This window comes from Diorhabda carinulata, chromosome 1 (genome assembly GCF_026250575.1).
Source record: "Diorhabda carinulata isolate Delta chromosome 1, icDioCari1.1, whole genome shotgun sequence".
Classification (NCBI taxonomy): Eukaryota; Metazoa; Arthropoda; class Insecta; order Coleoptera; family Chrysomelidae; genus Diorhabda; species Diorhabda carinulata.
The window spans coordinates 14727657-14752363 of record NC_079460.1 but is presented as its reverse complement, the minus strand read 5'-3'; the positions used below and the strand labels follow the sequence as shown (position 1 = coordinate 14752363).

Sequence of the window (24707 nt, the reverse complement as noted above, 5' to 3'; positions counted from 1 at the left end):
TAACCATAGCAGCTAAAAAATCTGAAGAACTTCTCATGATCACCAGAAACAACTGGTGGTCAGTCGTCTGGAAGGAGTAATACACACCTAGGAAAGTGGGACAAGAACCCCAGAACATCGAAAAATAGCCTCCTTTGGTAAGAGCCTAAGGATTTTGAAAGCAAAACAATAAAATGAACAGTCCTGTACAAAATATTTTGTAGCTACAGGTGCAGAGTGGCTGTCAAGTTTGCTAAAACAACCTACGATAGTATAAAATAATTTTTTGGGGTCGAACGACGTGACTACCCTTCTTTATATTTTTTTAAAACCTCAAGTACAACCTCCTGTACAACATCTGCAAAAGAATCGTTTGTTCGATGAAAATTCCACCAACGAAGTTAAATGCTAATGCCTTCATGGAGGGTTAGTTATTCGCTCACGTCACTTAACTTCTATACGACGTCTATGTCTTTTTCGCATTGAACGGTCACGTGACTATACCTCGTTTAATTACCGAGTGTTATAAGCTCTGGTATAATTAACGAACAATGCCCTTAAGACGTTTCTCTTATTGAGGGGTTTGTTTGACCCATATTTGTGCCTACGTAAAGTACATAACCTCTGAACTACTTTGTAGGCACCGCGCGGCGTTACTTTTGGTGAATGGGTTGATTGGCTCATATTTGTGACTGTGCCTTTTGAAAATCTCTTTTCGTACATTGACCCAGCATCACTATATAAATTTAATAAGTAACACTTGATAAATAGGTTTAAAAATTGTATAAAACTTAATAACCTAGTCAATAAATTATTTATTTGTGATAAAACATGAAGATCCTTTGCACTACATTATTCTATTTCATCATGATCAGTTATGAAGAATGAATTTAAATATAAAGGTCCAAGTCCTTAATGGGATTTCCAAATATGTTATATACACCTGCATGAATTTGAAAATAAAAGAAAATTAGTGCGATGGTTTTATGCGTCCAGTATATTGAATAAAATTCTTAACTTCAACATAGGAGTATATGTTATCTTAATCAAACACATACTTTTTCTTTATTTTTCCCCACACGCAAGGATACAAAATATTTTGAACATTTTTTGATAATATTTCTGCCATTGTTTCAATTTATTTATTGTACCCAATTCGAAAATATCATCATTTACTTTTTACTACAAACTTGGACAATATATTCTCTGAGGAAATATTGCCATTAGCGATCGATAAGATTTATTCAGTGATGTGTGCGTCTCACTATTAAGGTGCCGAGAATAAACTATTTTCTCTCTCGTTCCAGATATCAGGTTGCGCATGCTTGAGAATGCGCAGAACCGAACTGGAACCTCGGAGGATAGAGAAAGCGTAACCATTCTGTCTTCCTTAGTTCACAATTGTTTATATAGAAATATTACATATATGTTCGTTCTCATCACTATCCTGCGATCTTGGGATTAAGCTCCAACTTTGATATTGGCACTTTAATCAAATCAAACTACTTGGAAAAACCCTACATGTCAAATAGAAGATTATGTTTTTGTCATTGTCATACTTCGCACCTCCGACAGATTCCGTAATTATTTCTTGAGAATTTTCTTCTATCATTTTAGGGTACATATTCCGTGCAAGAGCTAAGTATTACATAAGGCAGTTATAAAATCTGATAAGCCCTGATAACGTCATCTCTGATGATTAAATAGTTTTAACGGAGTGGTTTCTATTTTTATCAAAACCATTCCAAAATAAACACCAATATTCATGGATTTCTAAGACCTTCAACAAAACATAAATCTACTTAGTTCTTAGGTGAAAGTAACATTCCTCAACTACAATGTAACCAACGGCTAATTTGAGACTTTGTGAATGGCAATTTCAAAGTCGCAAATGATTCGATGTGGAGAAAACTTCCAACCTATATTATTACAATAATCAATTAAACATTTGAAAGCGGTACAATATGTAATCGTTTGCTTATTAGACAAATTCATGAAAAATAGGTAATGACCATTGCCTACTGTATAAATAGTAAATAACTCTGTGAAGACTTTAGTCCAGTTTTATCAACATTTATGTAGGCCCAGAGCATAAATATATTATATTCGACTTACAAAAATTAGATCTATAGTTGCTGGCAACGGTTGCTTTTTCTTACTTCAGAATTCTATTTTATTCGGAGCAACATACGCTTCTTGTTTTGATCGTAAACACCACTCCGTCGTTTTTAATGAATAGATCTTTTTATATTTTCCATATCTTTGATAATTACATACAAACCTGATTTCTCTAGAACTTCTGTTCTTTAGTTTGAAATGAATCGATATGAGCAGCTTCTAATGGTTTGGTTGGTGTAGGTGCGACCATTAATTTCACTTTAAGTGGAAATCCCTCATATTAATTTTCTTCACAGATCTGCTGTTCCCGACAATATGCTGCTTCGAATTAAGGAGTGTACCACTCTTTTATGTTCTTGCTTCTATACACGTTGTCTTGTACTTTGTGTAGTGATAAGACGTCTAGTTTTATATTCTGAGAGGTTTTATTGGACTTTAATCCTGTAAATATACTTATGGGAGTTTTTCTTGGTTGCAGCGATGTCCCTGGTCAGGAATACCAGATGTTCGGTTGTAAGATATCTTAAATGGTTATTTTATTTTAATTCTTGGTTGGTTGAAGATTTTAAAATTGCTGTCTTGGCAGAAACTGCCTCTTTAATTTTTCAGTTGGTTGCCAGTAAGGGATGAACGACATATATTGTGGTTGGACCATTATTTGTGGAAAAGTTAAAGGTCATTGATAAAAAACTGATTGTTTCTGGACTGAAAAATTATTTACTTATCTCCCTGGACTTTAAGTGAATTATTGTCCGTTTGCGTCATTAGCTTTGTTCGCGGGTCTGATTCTTGGGACTGGTGGCATGCGCACTTTCAAAATAGATCTATTGTTAACAAGCATAAGACGGGTGGTTACCAATCATTACTTATTGTTGGACTATCAGTGCATGAAACACTACAATATTTCATATCATTTTCAAGCTGCTATTGGTAGCTTTGAGATTTGACTAAAAAAATTCAATTTCATATTAAGTTTCTTTGTCAGTGACTTGCGATTGCAGTGGTGTCGTCTGAGTTAATTTTTTTGCTCACGAGTGTATATTAGTATTGAGTATCATACTGCTAAACGCTCACAAGAATAAACTATTGATTTATGAACATCAAGTTAAATTTGTTAATATGTTTCCAAAATACCAGGACGGACAATTAATTTAATTTGTGTTAATCTCTTCTTTAGGAGTTACTGTTAGCTAAATTGAAACTTGGGGATGTGAGTGTGATAACTCATAAACTACGAGTAAAGTTTGTTGAACTTCAAATATATCCACATCTTCATATAATACGTAGTGGCAAATACCATAGAATACATTTAAGAAGATTATTATATCGGTATTTAAAATTAAAAATCCACCTATTTTATCATTTCTAAAATAAATTGTTGCAAAAATATTATATCATCATACATTAGAACTTTAATACTCCTTGAGGTGTGTCAAGATGTTAAATTTATAATAAGATAGAAAAATAATTTTGCCGACTGCAATTTTTCACTATCGACAAGAAGCATTCCTGCTTGATGGACTGAGGTGGATGCCCTTGAACTGGATCTTATGCTCCCATCCAAAGACACTAGTCCGTCCTTCACCGAACTTTGCTAGTCTGCACTGAAGAAAGTGCGCAGGCTTTATTTTTACTTTAAAGTCATGAATGAATTTAGTATCAAGTAATATTTTGGAGTTGTGATACACGTCGGGTTATGGAGTAGGAAATAAATATGAAATTGACAAAGAGAGAGTTTTTTTTTTGTGCAAAAACAGTGACTGTTCAATTGATTTCAGTTCAGTAGTTCGAACCTTGTTTTTTAAAGTTATCGTTCTAAATATGGTGACGTTGAGTAAACTAAAGATGCAGGCTATCATTCGTCTTATTATAAAAAGTGAAGCTTTTTAAAAATATCATAAGATAATATATAAAAATTTATAATAACAATAAATAGAGTAATGGTGATATAGTCACCCCTTCTCTAGATTTAAAGGAGAAGAAACAACGAAGCTTTGTCTGACTCGAAAACTGATATATTTTCCAGTGACTATGATTCTAAATATTTTCAATTTAAAAAATTGAAAAAATAAATTTTCCTAGACCAGAGTCTAGCCCGGGATTTGTAGTCTGAAGATTATGAACATTAACCCTGAGCTATCAGCGACATTGAATGTGTTAGTCGTATATATATTTCTTAACGTACCATAGTTTTTGAAAAAATTTATAAATTGAATTACGTTTGGAAACAATATAAATTTCACTCAAACCTATCAAATTATCATGTGTTTCAATATTTTGTGTTAAATTATATTGAAAAACTGAACTAAAAATGGATATAAAAAATGAAAGTGACGCCACCAGAACTTGGAAAAGGTGCTGAAGTTGCCTCATCAAATTTATCTCCAGAAAAGTCAAAGAAAGTATATAATATAGTGTATGAATTTTAAACTGGCAAAGGGGATTATTAATTACTATCAATAAAAACCAACCTCTTGGAACATAAGATATCCAATATTTTTGAAACTAATACATAGATTTCTGTCCTGATTATTATTAACATATTATACGATTATTATGATTTTAAAAAAATTCAAAAAAAAAATCATTAACAAATATATTTAATAGTCCAACATCTGTTGGAAGTTAATTTATTCATCCTTTTTTTAATATAAGAATAGAAATCTCTAGTAGATAAAGGAGCATGTGCACACAGATGTAGTATCGTATTCTACATCAGGAAATAGTATGCACAATTTGTCTCTGACAATTTTGTTTGCTCCGATTTTTTCAATTTCAGTCTTTCCCTATATATGACCAAATTTCTAAATTCTCATAACTAGGTACTGCGTTATTTGTTGTTAAATTATTTTTATTTTAAAAGTAGTCTCGATTGGTCAACAGATGAGTGCAATTGCTAATATCAATTTAAATGTAGGTAACTTCTCACTGGAATTTGTTTTGCTCGGTAGAGTAACCTTTAAGTACCGACGTGCGGTCTGAGAGGCCCCGGCAGGCACTTGACTTGCTACTGTACCCCTTTCCCCGCAAAATTCCGATCCCAGCTTTTAAGTAGCTGCAAGAACAGTACCCACGTTGACCTTGAAACAGGAAGGCGAGACGACGTTAGTAAAGAGTTTTGAACACCTGGACGCGCCGTCATCGTCATCAGATGAAAATGTTCCGCTCTCAAGGCTGGGATGTTTTAGAGGAAAGAATAAATATGAGTGGTCTAAATCACCTCGAAACAGATCTTCTGTTAGAACACCACAACATAATATTATTAACCGAGTACCTACCTCCAATTTGACCGAAAATAATGGAAAAGATCCTTATTCTTTATGGAAACAATATATAAATGGCGAGATGTTATCGAAAATTTTGCTGAGAACCAATGAGAAGCTGGCTGAATAGAGATGTAATTATACGAAGCAGGATCGCCCAGAACTAAAGGATACTGATATGATTGAGTTGCAAGCTTTTATTGGCCTATTGATGTTCATGGCTGTAATAAAATCTAACCACGAAGACGCAGATTTAATATTTGCTACTGATTGTACCGGAAGAGATGTTTTTAGATGTGTTATGTCTAAAAACAGATTTCTGTGCTTGCTTCACTGTCTTCGGTTTGACAATGCACTTGACAGAGCACAGAGAAAGGAGACTAATAAATTGGCTGCAATAGCGAATATTTTCAACAAATTTGTATCAAATTGCCAGAGGGTATATACGTCAATACGTACCAGAGGGCGATCATTTTTGATGATATATATGCCAAAGAAGCCTGCTAAGTATGGTTTAAAACTAATGTGCATGTGTGATACCGAAAACGGTTATTTTTACAACTGTTTTTGTTTATTGTGGTAAAGGTTCAGGTGGAAAAACATTATCAGATAAAGAAAAAAAGTTTTTAGTTTCTACGCAGGCTGTGATTCGTTTGAGTAACTCGTTACATGACAGTAATAAAAATATAACGTGTGACAATTGGTTCACGTCAATACAACTAATTGATGCATTGAAACAGAGAGGATTGACCTGTATAGGTACGGTAAAAAAACAAAAGGGAAATACCCCCAGAGTTCTTGCCTGCTAAAACGAAACCAGAAAAATCAACCTTATATGGTTTTACAAAAGAAACGTTATTATCTCATGTTCCTAAGAAGGGAAAAGCGGTCATTTTGGCTTCATCAATGCATCATACCCAATGAACAGATACGGACTCAGGGAAGTCAGAAATTATAAAGTTTTATAATTCTACTAAAGTTGGTGTAGATGAAATAAATAAGAAATGCTCTATATACACTTGCAGCCGCCAATCAAGACGCTGGCCTATGACAATTTTTTACCGGATTTTAGATATAAGTTCCGTCAATTCTCATATTTTACATGATGTACATGTCGGAAGACAAACTGATAAAGGAGCCTTCATAAAAAAATTAGCTCCACAGTTAGTATTAGAGCACATGAAGCGAAGATTTGGAAACCTAAGATTGCCTCGTGAACTTAGGATGAGTTTGGCAAGAGTACTTGGTTCTGATAAGCCAGAGGCATCTGAAGATCAAGTTGAAGAAGTCAAGACACGCAAGACTTGTTTTTCTTGTCAACCTAAAATCAAAAGAAAATCGACGTATAGGTGCTCTTCGTGCAAAAAACACATTTGTTTACAGTGCCCGAAACAAGTGTGCCCTGACTGTACTCAGAATTTAAGGTGTAGTTCGACTGTGGACATTTTTTTTCCAGAAATTTTATGTTCCTACTATTTTTTTTTCTTAAAGTTTTATTAGTCTTATGTAAGTAATACTATTTTTTGTTATTCTGAGAGGATTTGTTTTTGTGTTATGATTTTTATATCTAATAGTCGGAGCCAAATATTATTGTAGTCCTTAATTTAAAAATATAATAAAGTTTATTTCCTTTCTATATCTATTTTTTCTTAAAACCCTTTATTTTCCATTATATTGGAGAAACAAATATTTAAATCAACACTTTAAAAAACACTACATAATATAAGCGGCCTCTCAGGCCTCACGTCGCCACTAAAGTTATAAAAAATGCGCGTCGGTGCTTAATTGTTAATGATCTGTCGCCTCACTCCGCCGACTATTCTACTGCACATCCAATTCTCAGAGGCAAAGCTATTTGTCTAGTACTCATAATTCAATTTTGCAACACTGAATCATGAACTTTTCTAATATTTTGATGTGTATCAGCTCCATCACTTGTTACTGGACACCATCTATTTTGATACTGAAATGTGACAAATTCAGACTTGTTAGTTTCTAGCTGGGTCTATATATAATAAATTGCAATAGGAAGTAATAATAAATAATTATTTTGATCCATAAATGGGCCACAGGGATCGATCATCGTGTGTAATCTACATTCCTACTGCAATATACTGGTCTTCATATTTTCTCTACTATCAAATGGCGAAACAATCAAATTACTATTCTAAATAATACCTATTCTAAAAACGACCAAAATATTATATAAAGAGTGTTGATTCAATGCCCTATCATAAAAAAGTTATTATTTCTCAATTTCTAGGTATCATGGATAAGACATAGGGATATTCACATCTTAACCGTCGGCAGCTATACTTACACAAGCGACCAAAGATTTCAAGCTAATCATCATCAAGAAACAGATGACTGGACCCTGCAGATTAAATGGGCACAGAAAAGAGACGCTGGAACTTATGAATGCCAAATAAGTACTCAGCCTGTGAAGAGTTATTTTGTGATACTAAACGTTGTTGGTGAGTTAATTACATTGAAAATAGAAAAGAATAAATCTTTGGATATCATATATGATCAGGAAAATCGATAGGTGAAAATTTTTTTCAAAAATTAAAATATAAAATAAATAAAAAATGTAAATGAGTATTTTGCTAACGATTTCATTTCTTCTCATTAGTCATTAACCAATAAAGATAATCCTGAGCTGAAAAAGGAAATATGAAAATAAACTACTATTTGTAGTGTTGTTTAAGGTCATCAATTAGCTATACGTCTTTAGAAGCAAATTTAATACAAAGCCTCTATTAACCGCTTGGCCAGATTTCTCATTACCAGTAAAGTCGACATTTGATGGAATATGATTAATACATCATGCATTTTACCAGAGTTAATATTACAATATGCAAGAAGATAAAAATTACGTTTTGTGTTATCAGCAGTAGTCTGCTGTTTGTCGAAGCACCTTATAAGGAAATTCAAAGTTGTCATAATTTATTGAGCCTAAAAATCCAATCCAATAGATATCCAATCTTAGTATATCTAGGTACAAGAGATTCATTGATGGAGATAAGATTTTTGTCTAAGGAGAAATTACTGGTGAAGAATTAAATTTTGTATGTGTCGGCAGTTGTCATTGCTAATACACAGCAGTATTAAGTGAGAAGATTGGGATAGAAGTATTTTCCGACACTCCTATAGTGTTAGTTGAAGGCAATTGCTCAAGTCGCAGTGATTGAAACTTAAAGTCCGCGATACAGTAACTTTAAACACTTAGATTCGAGTATAATATGGAGTATAGAGCTTTGTACAATATTTAATGTATTTGGGTTGGTTTTTCCAGTGATGGCTATCAAAACAATAATAGACTGACATATGTCAATTAATTCATTTACCGCATATCGAAGTGAACTGCTAGTGGTATACAAAATTTTTCCTTAGTAATGAATAAGATAATATGCATGAAGCAATTTTTTAATTGTCTGACTTATTGAGAAACATATATCATTAATTGCTAGTAAAAATGATATATTATTAAAAAGTGATCCTTGAAGAACTCCGATTTCACAAATTAGTGTGCTGACTACAAATCTGTCCATTGATTGATATTCTGAATATTCTGTTACAAGCTAGTCTCTGGTTGACCGATAATTGCTAATTTCAAGTTAAGTCAAACGCACTGTCAAATTCATATTCTATAGCAACACTATCTTGTGTGTTGGAAAAGGCTATGGACATCTAGGTTTGCAATATCACAATATTGTTAGTTGCATTTCTTTACGTATCTAGTTTCATGTACAATGAATTTAGGATCTTTACATCTATATAGAAAGAGCAGTTTATCAAGCATTGTATCAAATCCCTTTCGATTTGGATAAGTACTCCCCAAAGTCCCTATTTTAAATATACATGAGTGTTATGGTTTGTCTACAAATTTAAATGAATCCTTATTTATCTGTCTGTGATTGTACCATGATTAAAAGGTATCCCAACCAGCATTTGTTTTTATTTTCATTTGATTAATAGTTGAGTCTATTCTAATAATATCATTGCAGGAGTCGACTCATTAATAGGAAGCTTCTGGACCGACTACAATACACTCGAGCGGCTACATTCACTTATTTATTGTGGAGCTGTTGCAGTACATCATTTATATAATCAGCAAATATACGTGACAAATATCCATGCCAATAACACCAACAAGGAACCCTGGCTGCAACGTCACCTAGAACGTTCTATCGATACCATTAGAAACGAGCTAGGACGTCTTACGGAGTAAAACACTCAATCAGAACCAAATCAGAAAAATATTCAAGAAAATAGGTAATCATACACAGCACCTACACACAACAACATTATGTGAGTATATCGATCTTCAGCAAAGCGAAAAGGTTATACATTGAGTGCACAAAAAAGAAGCAACAGAATAACATTTTTCATAGCAACCAAAAAGTATTTTACAGGAAACTGGGAGCAATGCCCAATAACATTACCAATCAACCTATCCCATCGAAACAGACGTTGAAAAAGTATTGATTCTCATTATGGTCAAGCCGAATAGATGCGATTATATTCACACCAAAGGAATTCATTGACGTATCTCAAAATACCGACAATTAGAAAGCACCGGGAGTTAGAAATATCCAAAGCTTTTGGTATAAGAACTCCTCGAACGTACACAGAGGATTAGCGAGGCAATTTTCTCAACTCACAAAGAACCCTGAAGATATACCAACCTTTCTAGCACTGGGTTCCACTCATTCGCTTCCAGAGAGCTCCCAGACGGATGACTCCACTCAGTACAAACCTATAATGTGCCTTTTCACTTTATATGAATTACTTACAGATTTCATCACTAATAGAATTTATAGGCACGTCGAGGAAAATAATATATAAGCAGAGGAACAGAAAAGTTACAGAAGAGAAGGTGCAAAAAACAACTTGTGGACTCTGTGAATCTTCGTCAAGCACAGAAAGATCACCCGAATATACACATTACTTTCGTAAATAACAAAAAAGCGTTTGATAGTGTACCTCATTTCTGCTTGTGAAAGTCTTGCAGATTTACAAAGTCCACCCGACTATTGTAAACTTCCTTTCAACAACGATGGAGGGATGGCGAACAAACCTACATCTGCAAATCGGTCCAAACTTCCCTAGCACTAACGGAATATCCATTCGTAGGGAAATATATACCTGGGCGAGTCCTCGAGTCCGTTGTGGTTCTGTCTCACAATGAATCCTTTATCTACCATGTTTAATGATACAAAGTACGGATTCAACATTAGAGCTAACAGAGACACCAACTGTACTATCTCCCATTTTCTCTACATGGATGCTATCAATGAATGGAAATATACAACTGCCCAACAGAGATATCGTATAGGGGACAAACATACAAATACCTAGAATTCCAACATGCTAAGCTATACTAGCAGACAAAAGCTAGAATCCAGGATAATAACGCCAAAAGAGTGAAGTCACCTGAGTCCGGACTAAATGTAGAAAACTTCAATCAATACCAATGATCCGGCCGTTTCAACGTACTCTTTTGGAAACCAGAAGGGGTCGAAAATAGAGCTAGAGCGAATTCAGAGATTAACACGAGCAAAGATTATGCAGGGAACAACAACCACCACCCGAATTGATCCATTTCTATGATAACATTACAACGAAAAGAAGGTCGGAGAAGCTTGATCGAACTTGTTAACTTGCACTCTCAACAGGTAATGAAACTACCTGAATTCTTTCACGGGAAATCAGAAACCTCATTCCTACATCGGATTATATCCAAGGTGGATAAGAATTATTCAACCAGCCGCATGTTGACAAAGATCCTTCAAACAGATGGCTTACTAGCGGCAATATCTTCCCAGAGACTGAAGGCTTCATGATGATTATCCAAAATCAAATTATTAATACGAATAAAAATAATGTTGAGGATACGAACACTCAATCTAACAAATGAAGGAAGTGTCAATAGAAATATTTTTATCAATGTTAATTTGAATATTGAATATTAAACCCTCAAAAATTTTTACAAGAATTGATACAATTCAAAACCACCACCGAAAATCTCAATTGATTATTTCCCAGACGATGAATACATAAGTATTCGAAAGTTCGGAATATATATTAAAATTAGTCCACTTTGATGTTTCATTGTACCGTTCCCAATAAGAAACCGCTCATAATATAGTTGGCAAAGAATTCATTCATATATATATGAATATAGGCTGCTTCAAATTATAGTGCGCACTTAGTAGTAGTAATATTTTTCACGCTGATCAAGATAGTGAAAACAGAAAAACAATTGCTTATACCGTTTTCGAGTAAATCGAAAAAATAGAATATTTTTTAATAGAGCACCCTGTATATTTTTTGCTCAAACTTTTCCAAATTATTTGCAGAATATAAAAGCTCCTATACAACATTAGTGTAAATTCAAAAATTACCAAGATATTAGCCTATTCATCTTTCTAACAAGTTGACTGTAGATATTTATCTTTTTGACGAGTTGGCGGTGTACGTCAAACAAAAAACATCATTTCATGCATCAGAGGACTACACTTCTGAAACTATAATGTTATAAAATGGTGTTTACGCATTTAAAGAAATGCGTGGAACGATATGGTCAAATGTATCACGAACGTGATCAGCTACACAGAAGGTATTTTCTTAAGTTGTATAGAAAATTCAGAAATAACGAAACTGTGGTGGCAACTGAGAAACAATTCATAAGAAGTGAACAAGTAGAAGTAAATGTGTAAATAATTCAACCAGAGATTTGACAAGGGAGAGTGGTTTAAGTTTATCTACAATTTGGAGAATTCTCACAAAATTTTAGTTTATGCCCTAAGAGTACCGACCAGTGCAAACATCACTACCCGGTAATAATGAAAGAAGATTGATCTTTTCTCAATGGTTTGTAAAAATGTTTGGGCAGAACTGCCATTTTTTAAAATCCATTTTATGGACCGACGAGGCAAATTTTTCAAATAGGGACATGTTTAATCGTGAGGACATGCACTATTGGTGTCGAGAAAATTTATTTATTGCTCATCCAAGAAATCCGTAGACACAATTGATATGGTATCAGAGGTACTAGAAGAACATTTATTATTATTCGTTCCTTAGGAAGAAGTGATCCGATTCCGTGGTTCCAGTCTGCCTACTACTCGCACGAATCGCCACTTTTTTTCGCTTGATTCTAAGGCCTCAATCTGCCTATTCATTGGAATTTCACCGTAGAGGTAATAAATAGACGGAGAACGACTTCTAGGGGGTTTTAGAGGAAATGTTGTTGTTGGCCGGAGTGGCATTGGAACGAAGTAGATGAAGAAGGTGTTTCCAAGTTGCGGGCAATCTCTGGCTATCATCCCATGTGTTAAGACAGAACTTAAAGGAGCGGAGTGGAAAGTATGTAATCCCCTGCTCAGATTGCTCCCGTTATTATATTGGTCAGACAAATCGACGTATTTCCACTAGAGCCAAGCAGCCTAACCGAACCTTCTCCATCCACTTCGTTCCAATGCCACTCCGGCCATCAACAACATTTTCTCTCAAAGCGCTCAAGACGCCGATCTCCGCGGATTTATTACCCCTCCCGCCAACAATATACTTCCCACGTGCGCCAAAACCCCAAAACCTGTCAACAGGTCCCCTATAATTACAAGGTCTAGGCGATTAGCTCCCCAGTTAGCTCAAGACTAGAAGTAAGTGATTACTGTCAACAGTGTTCTTGATGCTTTCCTTTTCCTCGTGAATTCTTTCATAGGAAATCAGAAACCTAAGCCCTACATCGGATCATATCCTAAGCGGATAAGGATTACTTCCCCTTCAACTTCACTTCGCCGGGCACTGACTTGAATAAAGTATTGACACCGAGAAGCTGGAACAGTGGTCACGAAAGGCACTAGACGGTAGACATCACACGACCTCAACCAGCCGCATGTTGACAGGGACGCATACTAGCGGAAATCTCTTTCCATTGACTGAAGGCTACATGATGGCTATCTAGGATCAAGTTATTAACACAATTAACTACAAAAAAATTGTTATTAGAGATCCGAACACTCAATCTGACAAATGCAGGAAGTGCCAACAAACATCAGAGACTATTCAATATATAACATATGCTTGTAGTGTGTTAGCTAATATTGACTATCTACACCGGCATAATCAAGTGTGCAACATCATCCACCAGAAATTGGCCAACCAGATCGGTCTTCTCAATACTTATACACCACACTATGATAGAAGAGTCAATTCAGTCCTCCATGTCGATGTAGCTATATCGAATACTCATAACGTTCTCAACGAACACCAGGAGAAGCTGGCCAAATACGCGGATCTCGCAATGGAGATTAAACAGTTGTAGCACGGTGAAAATATGGAAATAGTCCCAGTTATTATGTCATCAGCCGCCGTCGTGCCTAAGGCCTTACATGATAGCATGGCCAAACTGGGATTACCAAAAAATATCTTCACCGAAATCCAGAAGGCTGTAACATTGAATACTTGCCACTTAGTGAGTAAGCTCATTATGTGAACCGAGCCTAATACTTTTGATACTTTCTATCCGGGATAGGTAAATAATACCGGCTCTAAGTTGAGTAGTGCATAAGTCTTTCGCATAATAATAATAATCCAAAATAAAACAGAATTCTATATTACTTATCCAAATACCCCGCACTCGCTTTATAATACCTTGAAAATAGAGAAACTGTTGTATAATCCACCTACATACCGATTCACACTGTTGCTATATTATTATTCATCTGGATACACGATTTTTTCTACCTGCTTTTTCATGACCTACTATGACCCACGTTATATATCTGGGAGTTTGAAACAGCTTAGTGTTTAACTGGTAACGTTCGCTGCATTCAGACCAACTACAGTAATACAGGGAATAGATGCCAAGTGAATAGTATTTCATCGCGACTTTGCAAACTATCTGGTTCTTTAAGACTATTTTCACTAAATAACTATATATGATAGTATAATATAAGTATAAAAATATACTATAATAGAGTGTATGTGATTTTGTGCAGTATGAAAGTTGTTTTAAACAAGTGTTTTTGTAAATATTCAATGGATAGAATTGAAAACGCATACGCAATATATTGTTTTCCCTACTAACTTTTTGTTGATAATGAAGCTTAGATGAAAATAGTTTCCAAAATCTATCTAAATAATTGCATGTAATATGTGTTATTAGTATTAATCAATATTAGGGCTCAAATAGATTCTGTATATATATATATATATATATATATATATATATATATATATATATATATATATATATATATATATATATATATATATATATATAGATTATCAAAGGTTATTGATTTTATTAAATTTTAAGGTAATTGGTACATTCCTAATTGAGTCTTGATTCTTAACTTAGTTTACTAAACAATCTGACAGCATGGTTAAGTTATCAGAAGTGTTAAATTTATTCAAGTTGTTCAAGACTTTTTCAAAAAAATAGAAATTTGTGAATTTTCTTTCAAAGAAAATTTAAATGATATAGTAAAGTAGAGTAAATACAAACTTAAATGTAAGATGTAAAGTAGTATGGAAGTATGGATGCCGATAAAATCGATAGAAATTTGAAAAAGCCGCCATTGCTGTTTCCGCTCCAAAGTAGTATAAAATCCACCTGACTTCTATTGAATGCATTGGAATAGAAAAAGATGAAACGTTTTGTTAATGAGATCAATGTGACGATTTCTGTGATTCGTATGAATTAAAATCGTCTTTTCGATATTTCACATAGCTAGACAAAATCCCTAAATATCTACAACAACCACTGCAACAGAAGATAAAGTTACTAATATGAAATCTGCTATCTTATATCCCAAAGTAAGATTATCTTTAATTTGATATTGTTCGAATTACCCGTTTTAAAAATAAATAGAATTTTATCACACTCTGTCTAGATGAGATTTTATTATGGAAATTGTGACATTGTCATAATTATATCTGCATTTTATAATTAAATTCCAACAATATTTAATTTTATATTTGGATAATTTACATTTTTTTATATTTACACATAATCTTTCCAATTTTCATCATATATTTAATTCCAATTGACAGTAACGATTTTATCTTAGTCGATGTAATCAAAAATTTCAATTTATATTTCTTGATAGTTGTTTTATCTTCAAACTACAATTTATTGTTAAAATTTGCGGGCTTCCGCAATTTGAAACCCATTTTGAGATATTAAATCAAATTTGGGAATAGATAACTTAAATAAAAATCTGAATAGGAATTCAATTTTGTATTCTGAAAGAATTATTTCAGAACTAAAATAAGAGGATAATATACACCAGCAATGCGATTTTTCAAGGTGATGAATAAACATGCCATCTAATTCGATTTCCAATTTTCGAAGCAACAAAATATTAAACGCAAATTGTTCATTAATAAAGATCAGTAGATAGACAATTTTCTATTTTAGAATTCCAAAGGCACCAACTTTATTGTTTGAATTGGAATTCTTGATTTGTTTGCAGGATATCATAGCAATACTTTGTATTTGCTTGTAGAAAAAATATTTGTTGCTATGTATTAAAACCGTATATATTCAAATCCTATTGGAGTTAATTAACTTGTAGTACTTTGGAAAAGAGTAATTTTGTATCTAAGCATTGTTAATATTTATCTTACTGGTCCAACTCATCTTGCCATCTACTTGACTGAATATTATTTATTACTTTCACTTGTCAATGTAACCCCCAGATACATATTGGGAATTTACTTCTTTCTGGAAGTAATACTTTTTTCCTTATTTATATTATTACATTATTAATTCATTGCGCAGTTCTTCACTGTCCCTCCCAGCATCTAAATCGATTTCTGGATATTTAATATAATTTTAATTTATTTTTTAATATGGCATTTGGCGTTTTTGGCGTATGACTTAACTTTCGCTATTGTACTTAGATTTATTATGCTCTGATCCTATTGATTGTTCCTGATTATCATTTCATTTATCAAGTTAAAATGTATCGCAAATAAAAGTTTGCTTTTCTGAAATCTTTGTAACTGTATCATTGTAACTAGAGAAATCATTATAAATTGGGTATCCGATGGAATACCAAAATATTAAAATTTATCAATTTATAAGCTACAAATTTATGTTTAAACTCCTTTCAGATGATGTAGCTAGTGATGAACCAGCTAGAGATGAAGACACTATACACCGAAATACAGATTGTAATAGTATATTCAATAAAGTATATTGTGTACTTTTAACATCTAAAACAACTAACTTGGGTGATTCTGCTTTTTTCACTAACAGTTTCCGTTCTAACAAGCTAATAAATGTTTCCACACAGTTCAAAATAATTAAATTTAACACAACCGTTCAATCGATCTCAAAGACAAGATTTTTACCATATGATAGCAAAAATCAAATGTATTTTTATAGGATTTCCTGAATATTTATAGACTAAGTTTAAGTGTTAAACATAATCTGAGAATTTATGGATTTTTGAGAGGCAAAAGTACATGTTTAATTAGTTCCAAACTTTCATGCTCTGAAAAGTTTTGTAAGGTCTTCTAACTTCATACGTTTCAAACTTTTTATCAAAATTATCATATGAGATGTGGTATGTGATTTTCTTGAATAACGTATCATATCTGTCATATCATTGTTTTGGAATGTGTGGGGTACTCATCCCCTAAAAAAATTTCGTGCTGCCAAAGTATTAAGCTATCGGAAAATATTATTGTTATACTTCTCTAATTATCCATAAGTATCTCTTTAGAACTTATAGTTCACAAAGAGAATTTAAAAGAAAAACTATTCGCCGATAACTGTATTCAACAATGTGTAGAAATTATTTATCAAAATACTGACAAAGAAAGTATGTTAAAATTTCTAATTTCGAGCAGAGAGCCAAAAGTGCTTTCGGCCACTTTAGAAAATTATAAAAATATACAAAAACAAACCACAATTATTTTCAAAGAAAACAGTTTATAGAATTATTTTCAATTAATTCAATCCTTTAGAGGAAGCGGATAACTTGGATTTTGACAGACCACAAGAACTGTGGTGAAAACGTTAAAAAAGTTTAAGGTATAGAAAACAGATAAATTCTTTTTATTATTTAGAATGAATGAAAATGAAGTCGAATTGCATACCGGTAAATATTCAAGTATTTTTACGTGTTGATAGTAGTATTTTACAGTCATAAAGATTATAACGTAGCAAAAGAACTCCGATATACCACTCTACATGTTTCTTGTAAACTTTTTAATATTCATCCTTCCTTTTTAATGGTGTCCCAAAAAAACAACGTACAGAAATCATTCTTCCTCAAGAGGAATGCGTATAAGGGAAGACCACCCACAATACTTAATGAAAAAGATTCGAATAGTTATCAAAATCATATGTCTCGAAATAAATTACAGTTGTGTGAAACTAGGTCTATTCTTTTTATATACGCATCTACCAAGCAGGGTTATTAGCGAGAAAATAAGGTTTAATACATTCGATCTTTAAATCTAGATCTTATTATTTGGTTTGCAGTCTTTCAGGTAGTTCATAAGTTTCTTTGGGTATTGAAATAGCTTCTCTAGTGAATATGGTAGTTGATATCATATGATATTGACACTGACAATGTGCTTATTTATATTGATTTATAGATCACCTTCATCATGAATATGAAAATGAGGATTAAATCAACTTAGAATTTTGTTCTAATTAGAAAAATCAATTTTTCCTTGGTCCCTATATCTCAAATATATAGCTAATCTTTATAATTGAATTTATGTTTTTTTTTGATATTATATGGTTCGTTAATGCAGTTCTATTTTTATTATAGTATTGATGACCTCTTAGTCTATTTCCTAAATACTGAGAGGTTTGCCCTATGTAGATAGCGTCACAATTAGTACAAGGCACTTGATATATAAAACAAAATTTAAAGTCAACTTAAGTATCATTTAATCTACCCCAAAAAAGTACTCTTGCTAAAACTCGATACTGTGTATCGTTTTCGGAGTATTTTGATTTAAATATGAAGTCATAACAGATACTGGTATAAAGTACTGACAGAATTATTAATTATTTTTATTAATTAATGAGCATTATGTGAATTGAAATGTTTTGTCGCGTAAATGAGACCCCCTCAATAAAACGGATATATGTGAAATAATTGAGACTGAGGGCTTTCGTTTCTTGTAACATTTCACAAATATCCAGTCTAATCAGTACAGGATCTTGTTTTCCAAAGTTAAATAAGTATGGACACTGAGCTATTGGAGGCCTTAGTATGAAACAAACAACAATTTGATGATCATGTAAAGCGGTTCTGGGACTCAAACTGTTGTTTATTTCATAATGATGCCCCCAAAAGCTGAATACCTATAATTATTCAACTGAATTTTACATGGTAATAGCATAATAGCAATGATGATGATATAATAATTACATTCCTGAAACCTTGTTATTTGATAAATTAGATATTGTTACATGTTATTAACCCTGGGCGAGTGTTTAGGAAAATCTACTGCAGCTGTTAGCAGCCATTAAACGTTGTCGAGAAACTGGGAATGTGAGACCTTAAAAAATGGTTTCTGATGGGCCAAGAACAACAAGAACCATGAATAAAGAAAATATAATTTTAAAAGTAGTTGATCAAAATCCATCAGTTAGCATACGGAATGTGGCAAGACAAACAAATACGTCTTCTTCAAATACTTGGAGAATACTTAATGAGCAACAGCTATATTCTTATCATTACAGACAAGTCCAAGAGCTCTTGCCAGACGATCTACCAGCAAGAGTGGATTTTTGTTAAACATTACAAGAAAGGACAACTCTCAATCCAATTTTTCAAAAATATATTATTTTTACGGACGAGGCCACTTTTACGTGACAAGGTATGTTTAACTCCCATAATGCACACTACTGGTGTGATGAGAATCCTCATGTCACCTCATATTACTAACACTCATTTAAAGTTAATGTTTGGGCAGCAACTTCAGGTAACGAATTAATATGTTATCACATTCTACCTGGAAATTTGAATGGTGATAAGCTTTTCTAAGCAATCACTTATTCGAGATTTAATTGTTAAACGAGCGAAGGTCTCTATTTTTTATGCACGATGGAGCTTCATCGCACTTTGCTAGAAGATGTCGTAATTGGTGGAGTAACCAGTTTTCAAATAAATGGATTGGTAGAGGTGCAGAAGCTCCGATTCATTGGCTTTCTCGGTCATGCGATTATAAATCCCTTGGATTATACAGTTTGGTCGTATCTTAAGAAAAATGATTATGTTAAAGAGATAAATTCACCTAAAGAATTCAAATACAGAATTCAAAGTCACTCTAATGACCTCATAGCTGGCTCCCAACCGTTTACCAAATTATTCTTAAGATTAAGATAGATTTGTGTATTCGTGAAAACGGAGGACATTGTGAACACCTACCTAAATGTTGCCCAATAACTACTAATATTAAATAAGTTATGTTCGATACTACTTGGTATGGTGTAACTAGCGCCCTCTATTAGAGTCAGACATTAAACAAATTCATTGGACCTTAAGTATCAGCTCCCAATACATATTGTTGTTGTTTGTTTTTCAATTTATTTTTGAAATTAGTGATAATTTTAAAAGAATCTGATTTTATTTTATTTTGATTTTCGTTATTTAGATGATTGGTGTTGCATTCAATATTACATAAGATATTTGTCACAGGCAATTCTCTGTCATTAGAAATATTTTGTGCAAAATTTGGACCTAAAGATAAAACTTCTTTCACTTTATTTGGTATGATTCCATTTGTATTTTCTCCTTTTCCCTTAGCATTTATTAAAAACTTATCCAGTTCTTTCCCGACAATTTTCTTCAAATTTTTGGAAAATATTGATAAGAATTACTTCATTTATTTCAACTGTTATGTTTTTTAAATAATTTAAATAATTTTCTTATTAGAACAGTTGATTCTGTAATAGACAGTTGTATGACTTGGAATATAAATCTAGATAAAACGTGATTTTGATATTCATGCTGCAGGCGACTATTTGTAAATATTATTTGGGATATTTTTACATTTAGAAAAATTCTTCAGTTTTTAAGTTTTGCAATTTTGCGGAGAATAATTTCGAAATTTTTCAGATTCTATTTGGCTTTAGTTCTATATGTAAGTTCAACATTACGATAAACACTTGAAATTAGTAGAAACGTCCATTTTCATTATTCTTTTAAAAACTTATAAAGAAAAAACTAATTTTGAAACAGAAGAGATCTAACATAGGGATAAAATTATATCATCTACATACTTTTTAATGACGAAAGGGTAAAACAGATATTACAATGTCCAAAATATAATCCATTACATATTCCACTAATATAGGGAATATGGGAGACCCCATTGATGTTCCAAAAATTTGTTGGTAATTTTTATTATTATAAGAAAAATATGTATTATTGAACATAAATTGATGTTATTAATTCTAATAGAGTTTATTTAATAAGTTTGCAATTTTCACTTATATCGCTCCATTTACAGGTATGTTGTAGAGCTGTAAGGCATATATTCAAATGTTATTTGAATTTTTGGTAAACAGAAGAATTTAGCAGAATTTTGTGTTTCCTTGTCAATTTTTTTTGTTAGAGAGTTTTCTCATTGATTTGTTACAATTATTAGTTCTTTTAAGAGTTTTATCATTAGTAATTTCTTTGTATGAAGTATAATTGTAAATTCGATCTTTGGATAAATCTAAATATTGTTGTTTTTCCATTTTAACTGTGACATTACCTTTGTCAGATGGTATGACTATCAAATTTGGATTTTCTCTTAAGAAAATTTTGGTTCTATATGATAGAACCAGAAGATTCATGAATGTGGTTGGTTACTCAAAATATTGGTTGCTTTGTCTATAACGACATTCCTTTCTTATTCATTTTGTATGAAAGAGGATATGTAATCAATATTAGGTAACATAGTTTTTATTGGAATATCTTTAGTCATTATAGGTTCAATACTGAATTTACTTTACTCTTTATTTGAAGTATTTTTGATCCAATTACCTTGGGTTTTAAGAACTGAATTGATTTTCTTGTTAATAAGAATATCAAGTTCTTATGTACTCACCTATTTTAATAGGTAAGTACATAAGCTTTTGAATAATGAATTTGTTTGTTATCAGAAAACAATATTCAAACTTGAAACTGATCTCTCACATTTTAAAAACCAAATAATTTCATTTATATCCATTAGAGCCGATTGAGGTAGATTGTCACTTTATGTTGATTCATAATTTTTGATGTCTATAGACTCCGATTGAAGTCGAATCACATCAATTTTCATATATTTGGGTGTATAGGCATTCACGTTGAACACATATTTTCGAATTACATCCATTGTACCCGAGTGAGGTCGATTGTCACTTTATGTTGATTCATAATATCTGATGTCTATTGATACAACAAACGGATTTACTTAAAAATTTTCAGTTATTTATGATAAACTATTCCATGAAATTCAAAAACCAACAACATAATAAACTCAATATTATTAGGATTGGATATAATATCCCTATTTAGTCATATTTACTTAAATATATGCCTTACAGCGCTACAACTTAAATGGAGCGATATAAGTGAGAATTGCAAACTACATAGAGAAACTCTAATAGAAAAAATAGCATTAATTTCTAATGAGTGAAAATAAGTATAACAATACATATTTCTCTTATAGTAATAAAAATTAGCAAAAAAATTTTGTAACACCAATGGGGCGCTCAATATCCCCTATATTCGCAGATTATGTAATGTAAAAAATATTATTACAATTATTACATAATTGTAAAACGTCAAATCTGACATTTCTATTTCACCTATCTATACATCTTCACCATATATAAAATCGGTTACTCCTAAACTTTCTGGAATCTCCAAACAACACAATATTAAAACAGCGTACAGTCAAACCCTCAATATTCAATCTATTTTTACTAATTTTAAAGACAAAACCTAACCTCCAACGATCGGACGATGTGACTGGTGTAAGAAATTTATGATTTGTGCTACGACTAATGAATCACATCGCAAGAGAAAGGCACCCATGCAAGAATATAATGTTGGAAGCCCTTTCGAAAGGATTGCTTCAGATATCGCTGGACTATTTCCGACAGACACAGACAGTGGTGGTGAATACAGCCTAGTCGTGATGGATTATTTTACAAAATGGGTAAAAATTTCCGCGATCCCGAAATGTGCCCTTGGAAGTCCACAGTGATCAAGAAATAAACTTCGAAAGCCATGTGTTCCAGGAAATCTATGACCAGCTGGGAATAAAGAAGGTCAGGACGACCGCATTACACATTCAGATGTGATGGTCAAGAGAATGAATAGGAACATTGGAAGATATATATCCAAAGTAGTTTCCAGCCACCAGAGAGATTGATACTGGCTATGACCAAGATAGCAAGTAACCAGTTGAATTGGTGATATTCTAGGGTACTGGGGTGCAGGATTCTCCATCCTATCAACATTACTTAGTGAAACGGTACTCTGTTATTTCTATATTTGGATACCAAGTCTCGGCTATTCATGAGTTCCAGGAGAAACTTCCATCTAAAGACGGAGTAATGTTACAGAATATGTCCTTATGCCGACCCTGTCCAGCTACAATGGATTTTTTGAATTTCGGCGAATTCGCGCGACGTCTTTCCCATTTTTTTATTAATGGAAGAAGCGTCTTTGATACTTCCTTTTAGAACTTTCCATTATAGCAGGCGGTTTATTACAGTATTTTTTCTAAATAATTTCTAGGAGAATCTATTTATTTATTCCTTTTGTTTTATTTTGTTCTATAACTTTGTAGAATTTTATTTAGGTATTTAAATGATTTGTGTAAACGCAATTAAATAGTTTTAAATAAATAGTCGTAGTGGGAAGAACGAATCAGTGTAACTAATCGCAGAAATTATTTGATATTTAGTAGTATTTTGAAGTAATTTATCATAAGTTGAATATATTGTATAGTGTGTGAATAAATTAAGAACGTAAGAAACAGTGTATATTAATCCACCCCAAGAATAGAAAGAGTGTAAATAAATACGAAGAAAGTTACACTATGTTGTATTCGAGGTTGAATATCAAAGCTTCCAGCAAAAACGCCCGAGAAAAACTTCTGAAGGATAAACAAAAACTTGGCTAATCAGCATCGAAAATAAGAGACAATACCGACCTTAGTGCTGAAAGATTTTCCACTAACCTGACGGATATTTTTAATCAATGTATGTTCGAGAAGCAGTGTATATCTAACAGAAAACCAGCCTATTTGTGGAAAGACGAAATATCACTTAAGCGTAGAGAATACATGAGAAACAGAAGGAGAGAACAAGAAGAATTGAAAACGGCGAACCAGAATTGAGCCATGCCCTTATGGAGAAATATAAAATATCCAGAAAAATTCTCACAAGAGAGATTAAAACCGCAAAAAGAAGGAAATGGACTGATGTTTGCAAGGAACTAAATTAGGACATCTGGGTCGATGGCTCATATAAAAACTATAGACCCTCATACAAAACTATCAATGAACACGATGAAGAGCCTAGTGACCAAACTGTTCCCAGTCCTCATAAAAGTTGAAAAATAATAGAGGACAATTTCAAAACTTCATCGTACAGGACCTTCAGAATCTTTAGTGAAGATTAATCCGGACTACGTGTTGAAAATATATAATAGCTTAGCTTCAAGTTTCTTCCAGAAGAATGAAAGAAAGCAAACCGAATAAGCTACCTCATGACCCAACACCCTATCGTCCAATCTGTTTATTAGACATTACGAACACTTAGTTCTAATGAGGCTTAAGAAAGAAATGGAAAAATGAGTTGAACCTGAGATGGAACGATGAATAAATAGATATTAAGGTCAATACTGACTATTACATGACACAGGCCTTGTCAGGTCACGGTTGTTTCGTAGACCACATTTTCAAAAAGAAAAAAAAATTTAAACAAATGTATGCAAATACTGTTGTAGCTTTTATGACGCACTTTTGGAAGAGTTGAGGCGAGGGAACAAGAATGTCACAGGAGATAACTTTAACATAAGCAAAATGAAACTAGTATAGGTCACAACTGGAATGACATGGAATATGACATTCAAAATTATCCGAAAAATGAAATAAATCAAAGAAATAGAAATTAGAATGTAAATTAATAGAAACTATCATACCGTCCCATTCATACTGAAGGAAGGTAGTACTAAAAGAGGAACATTTTTACACAAGTCACCATTATCACTCTCGAGGATTATTTTTAAAAGGCCATCTTTCTTCCAGGACAAGAAATTCTCACTGAGCTCTATATACTTTTAGTGCCGGTTTTTGTTGCACAGTCTGCTGGGT

General features: G+C 32.8%; 1 protein-coding gene across 2 annotated transcripts in view; it reads left to right on the top strand.

Annotated features, from left to right (window-relative positions):
- LOC130902204 (junctional adhesion molecule A-like) overlaps positions 1-24707 on the top strand; it is a 104828-nt gene that overhangs the window by 56408 nt on the left and 23713 nt on the right. Inside the window, exons 3-4 of one of the 2 annotated variants that reach the window (XM_057814121.1) lie at positions 7624-7834; positions 16491-16550. In XM_057814121.1, the coding sequence (XP_057670104.1) occupies positions 7624-7834; positions 16491-16550 (271 nt within the window). The remainder of the gene's footprint in view (positions 1-7623; positions 7835-16490; positions 16551-24707) is intronic. The other variant, XM_057814132.1, reaches the window with a different exon arrangement.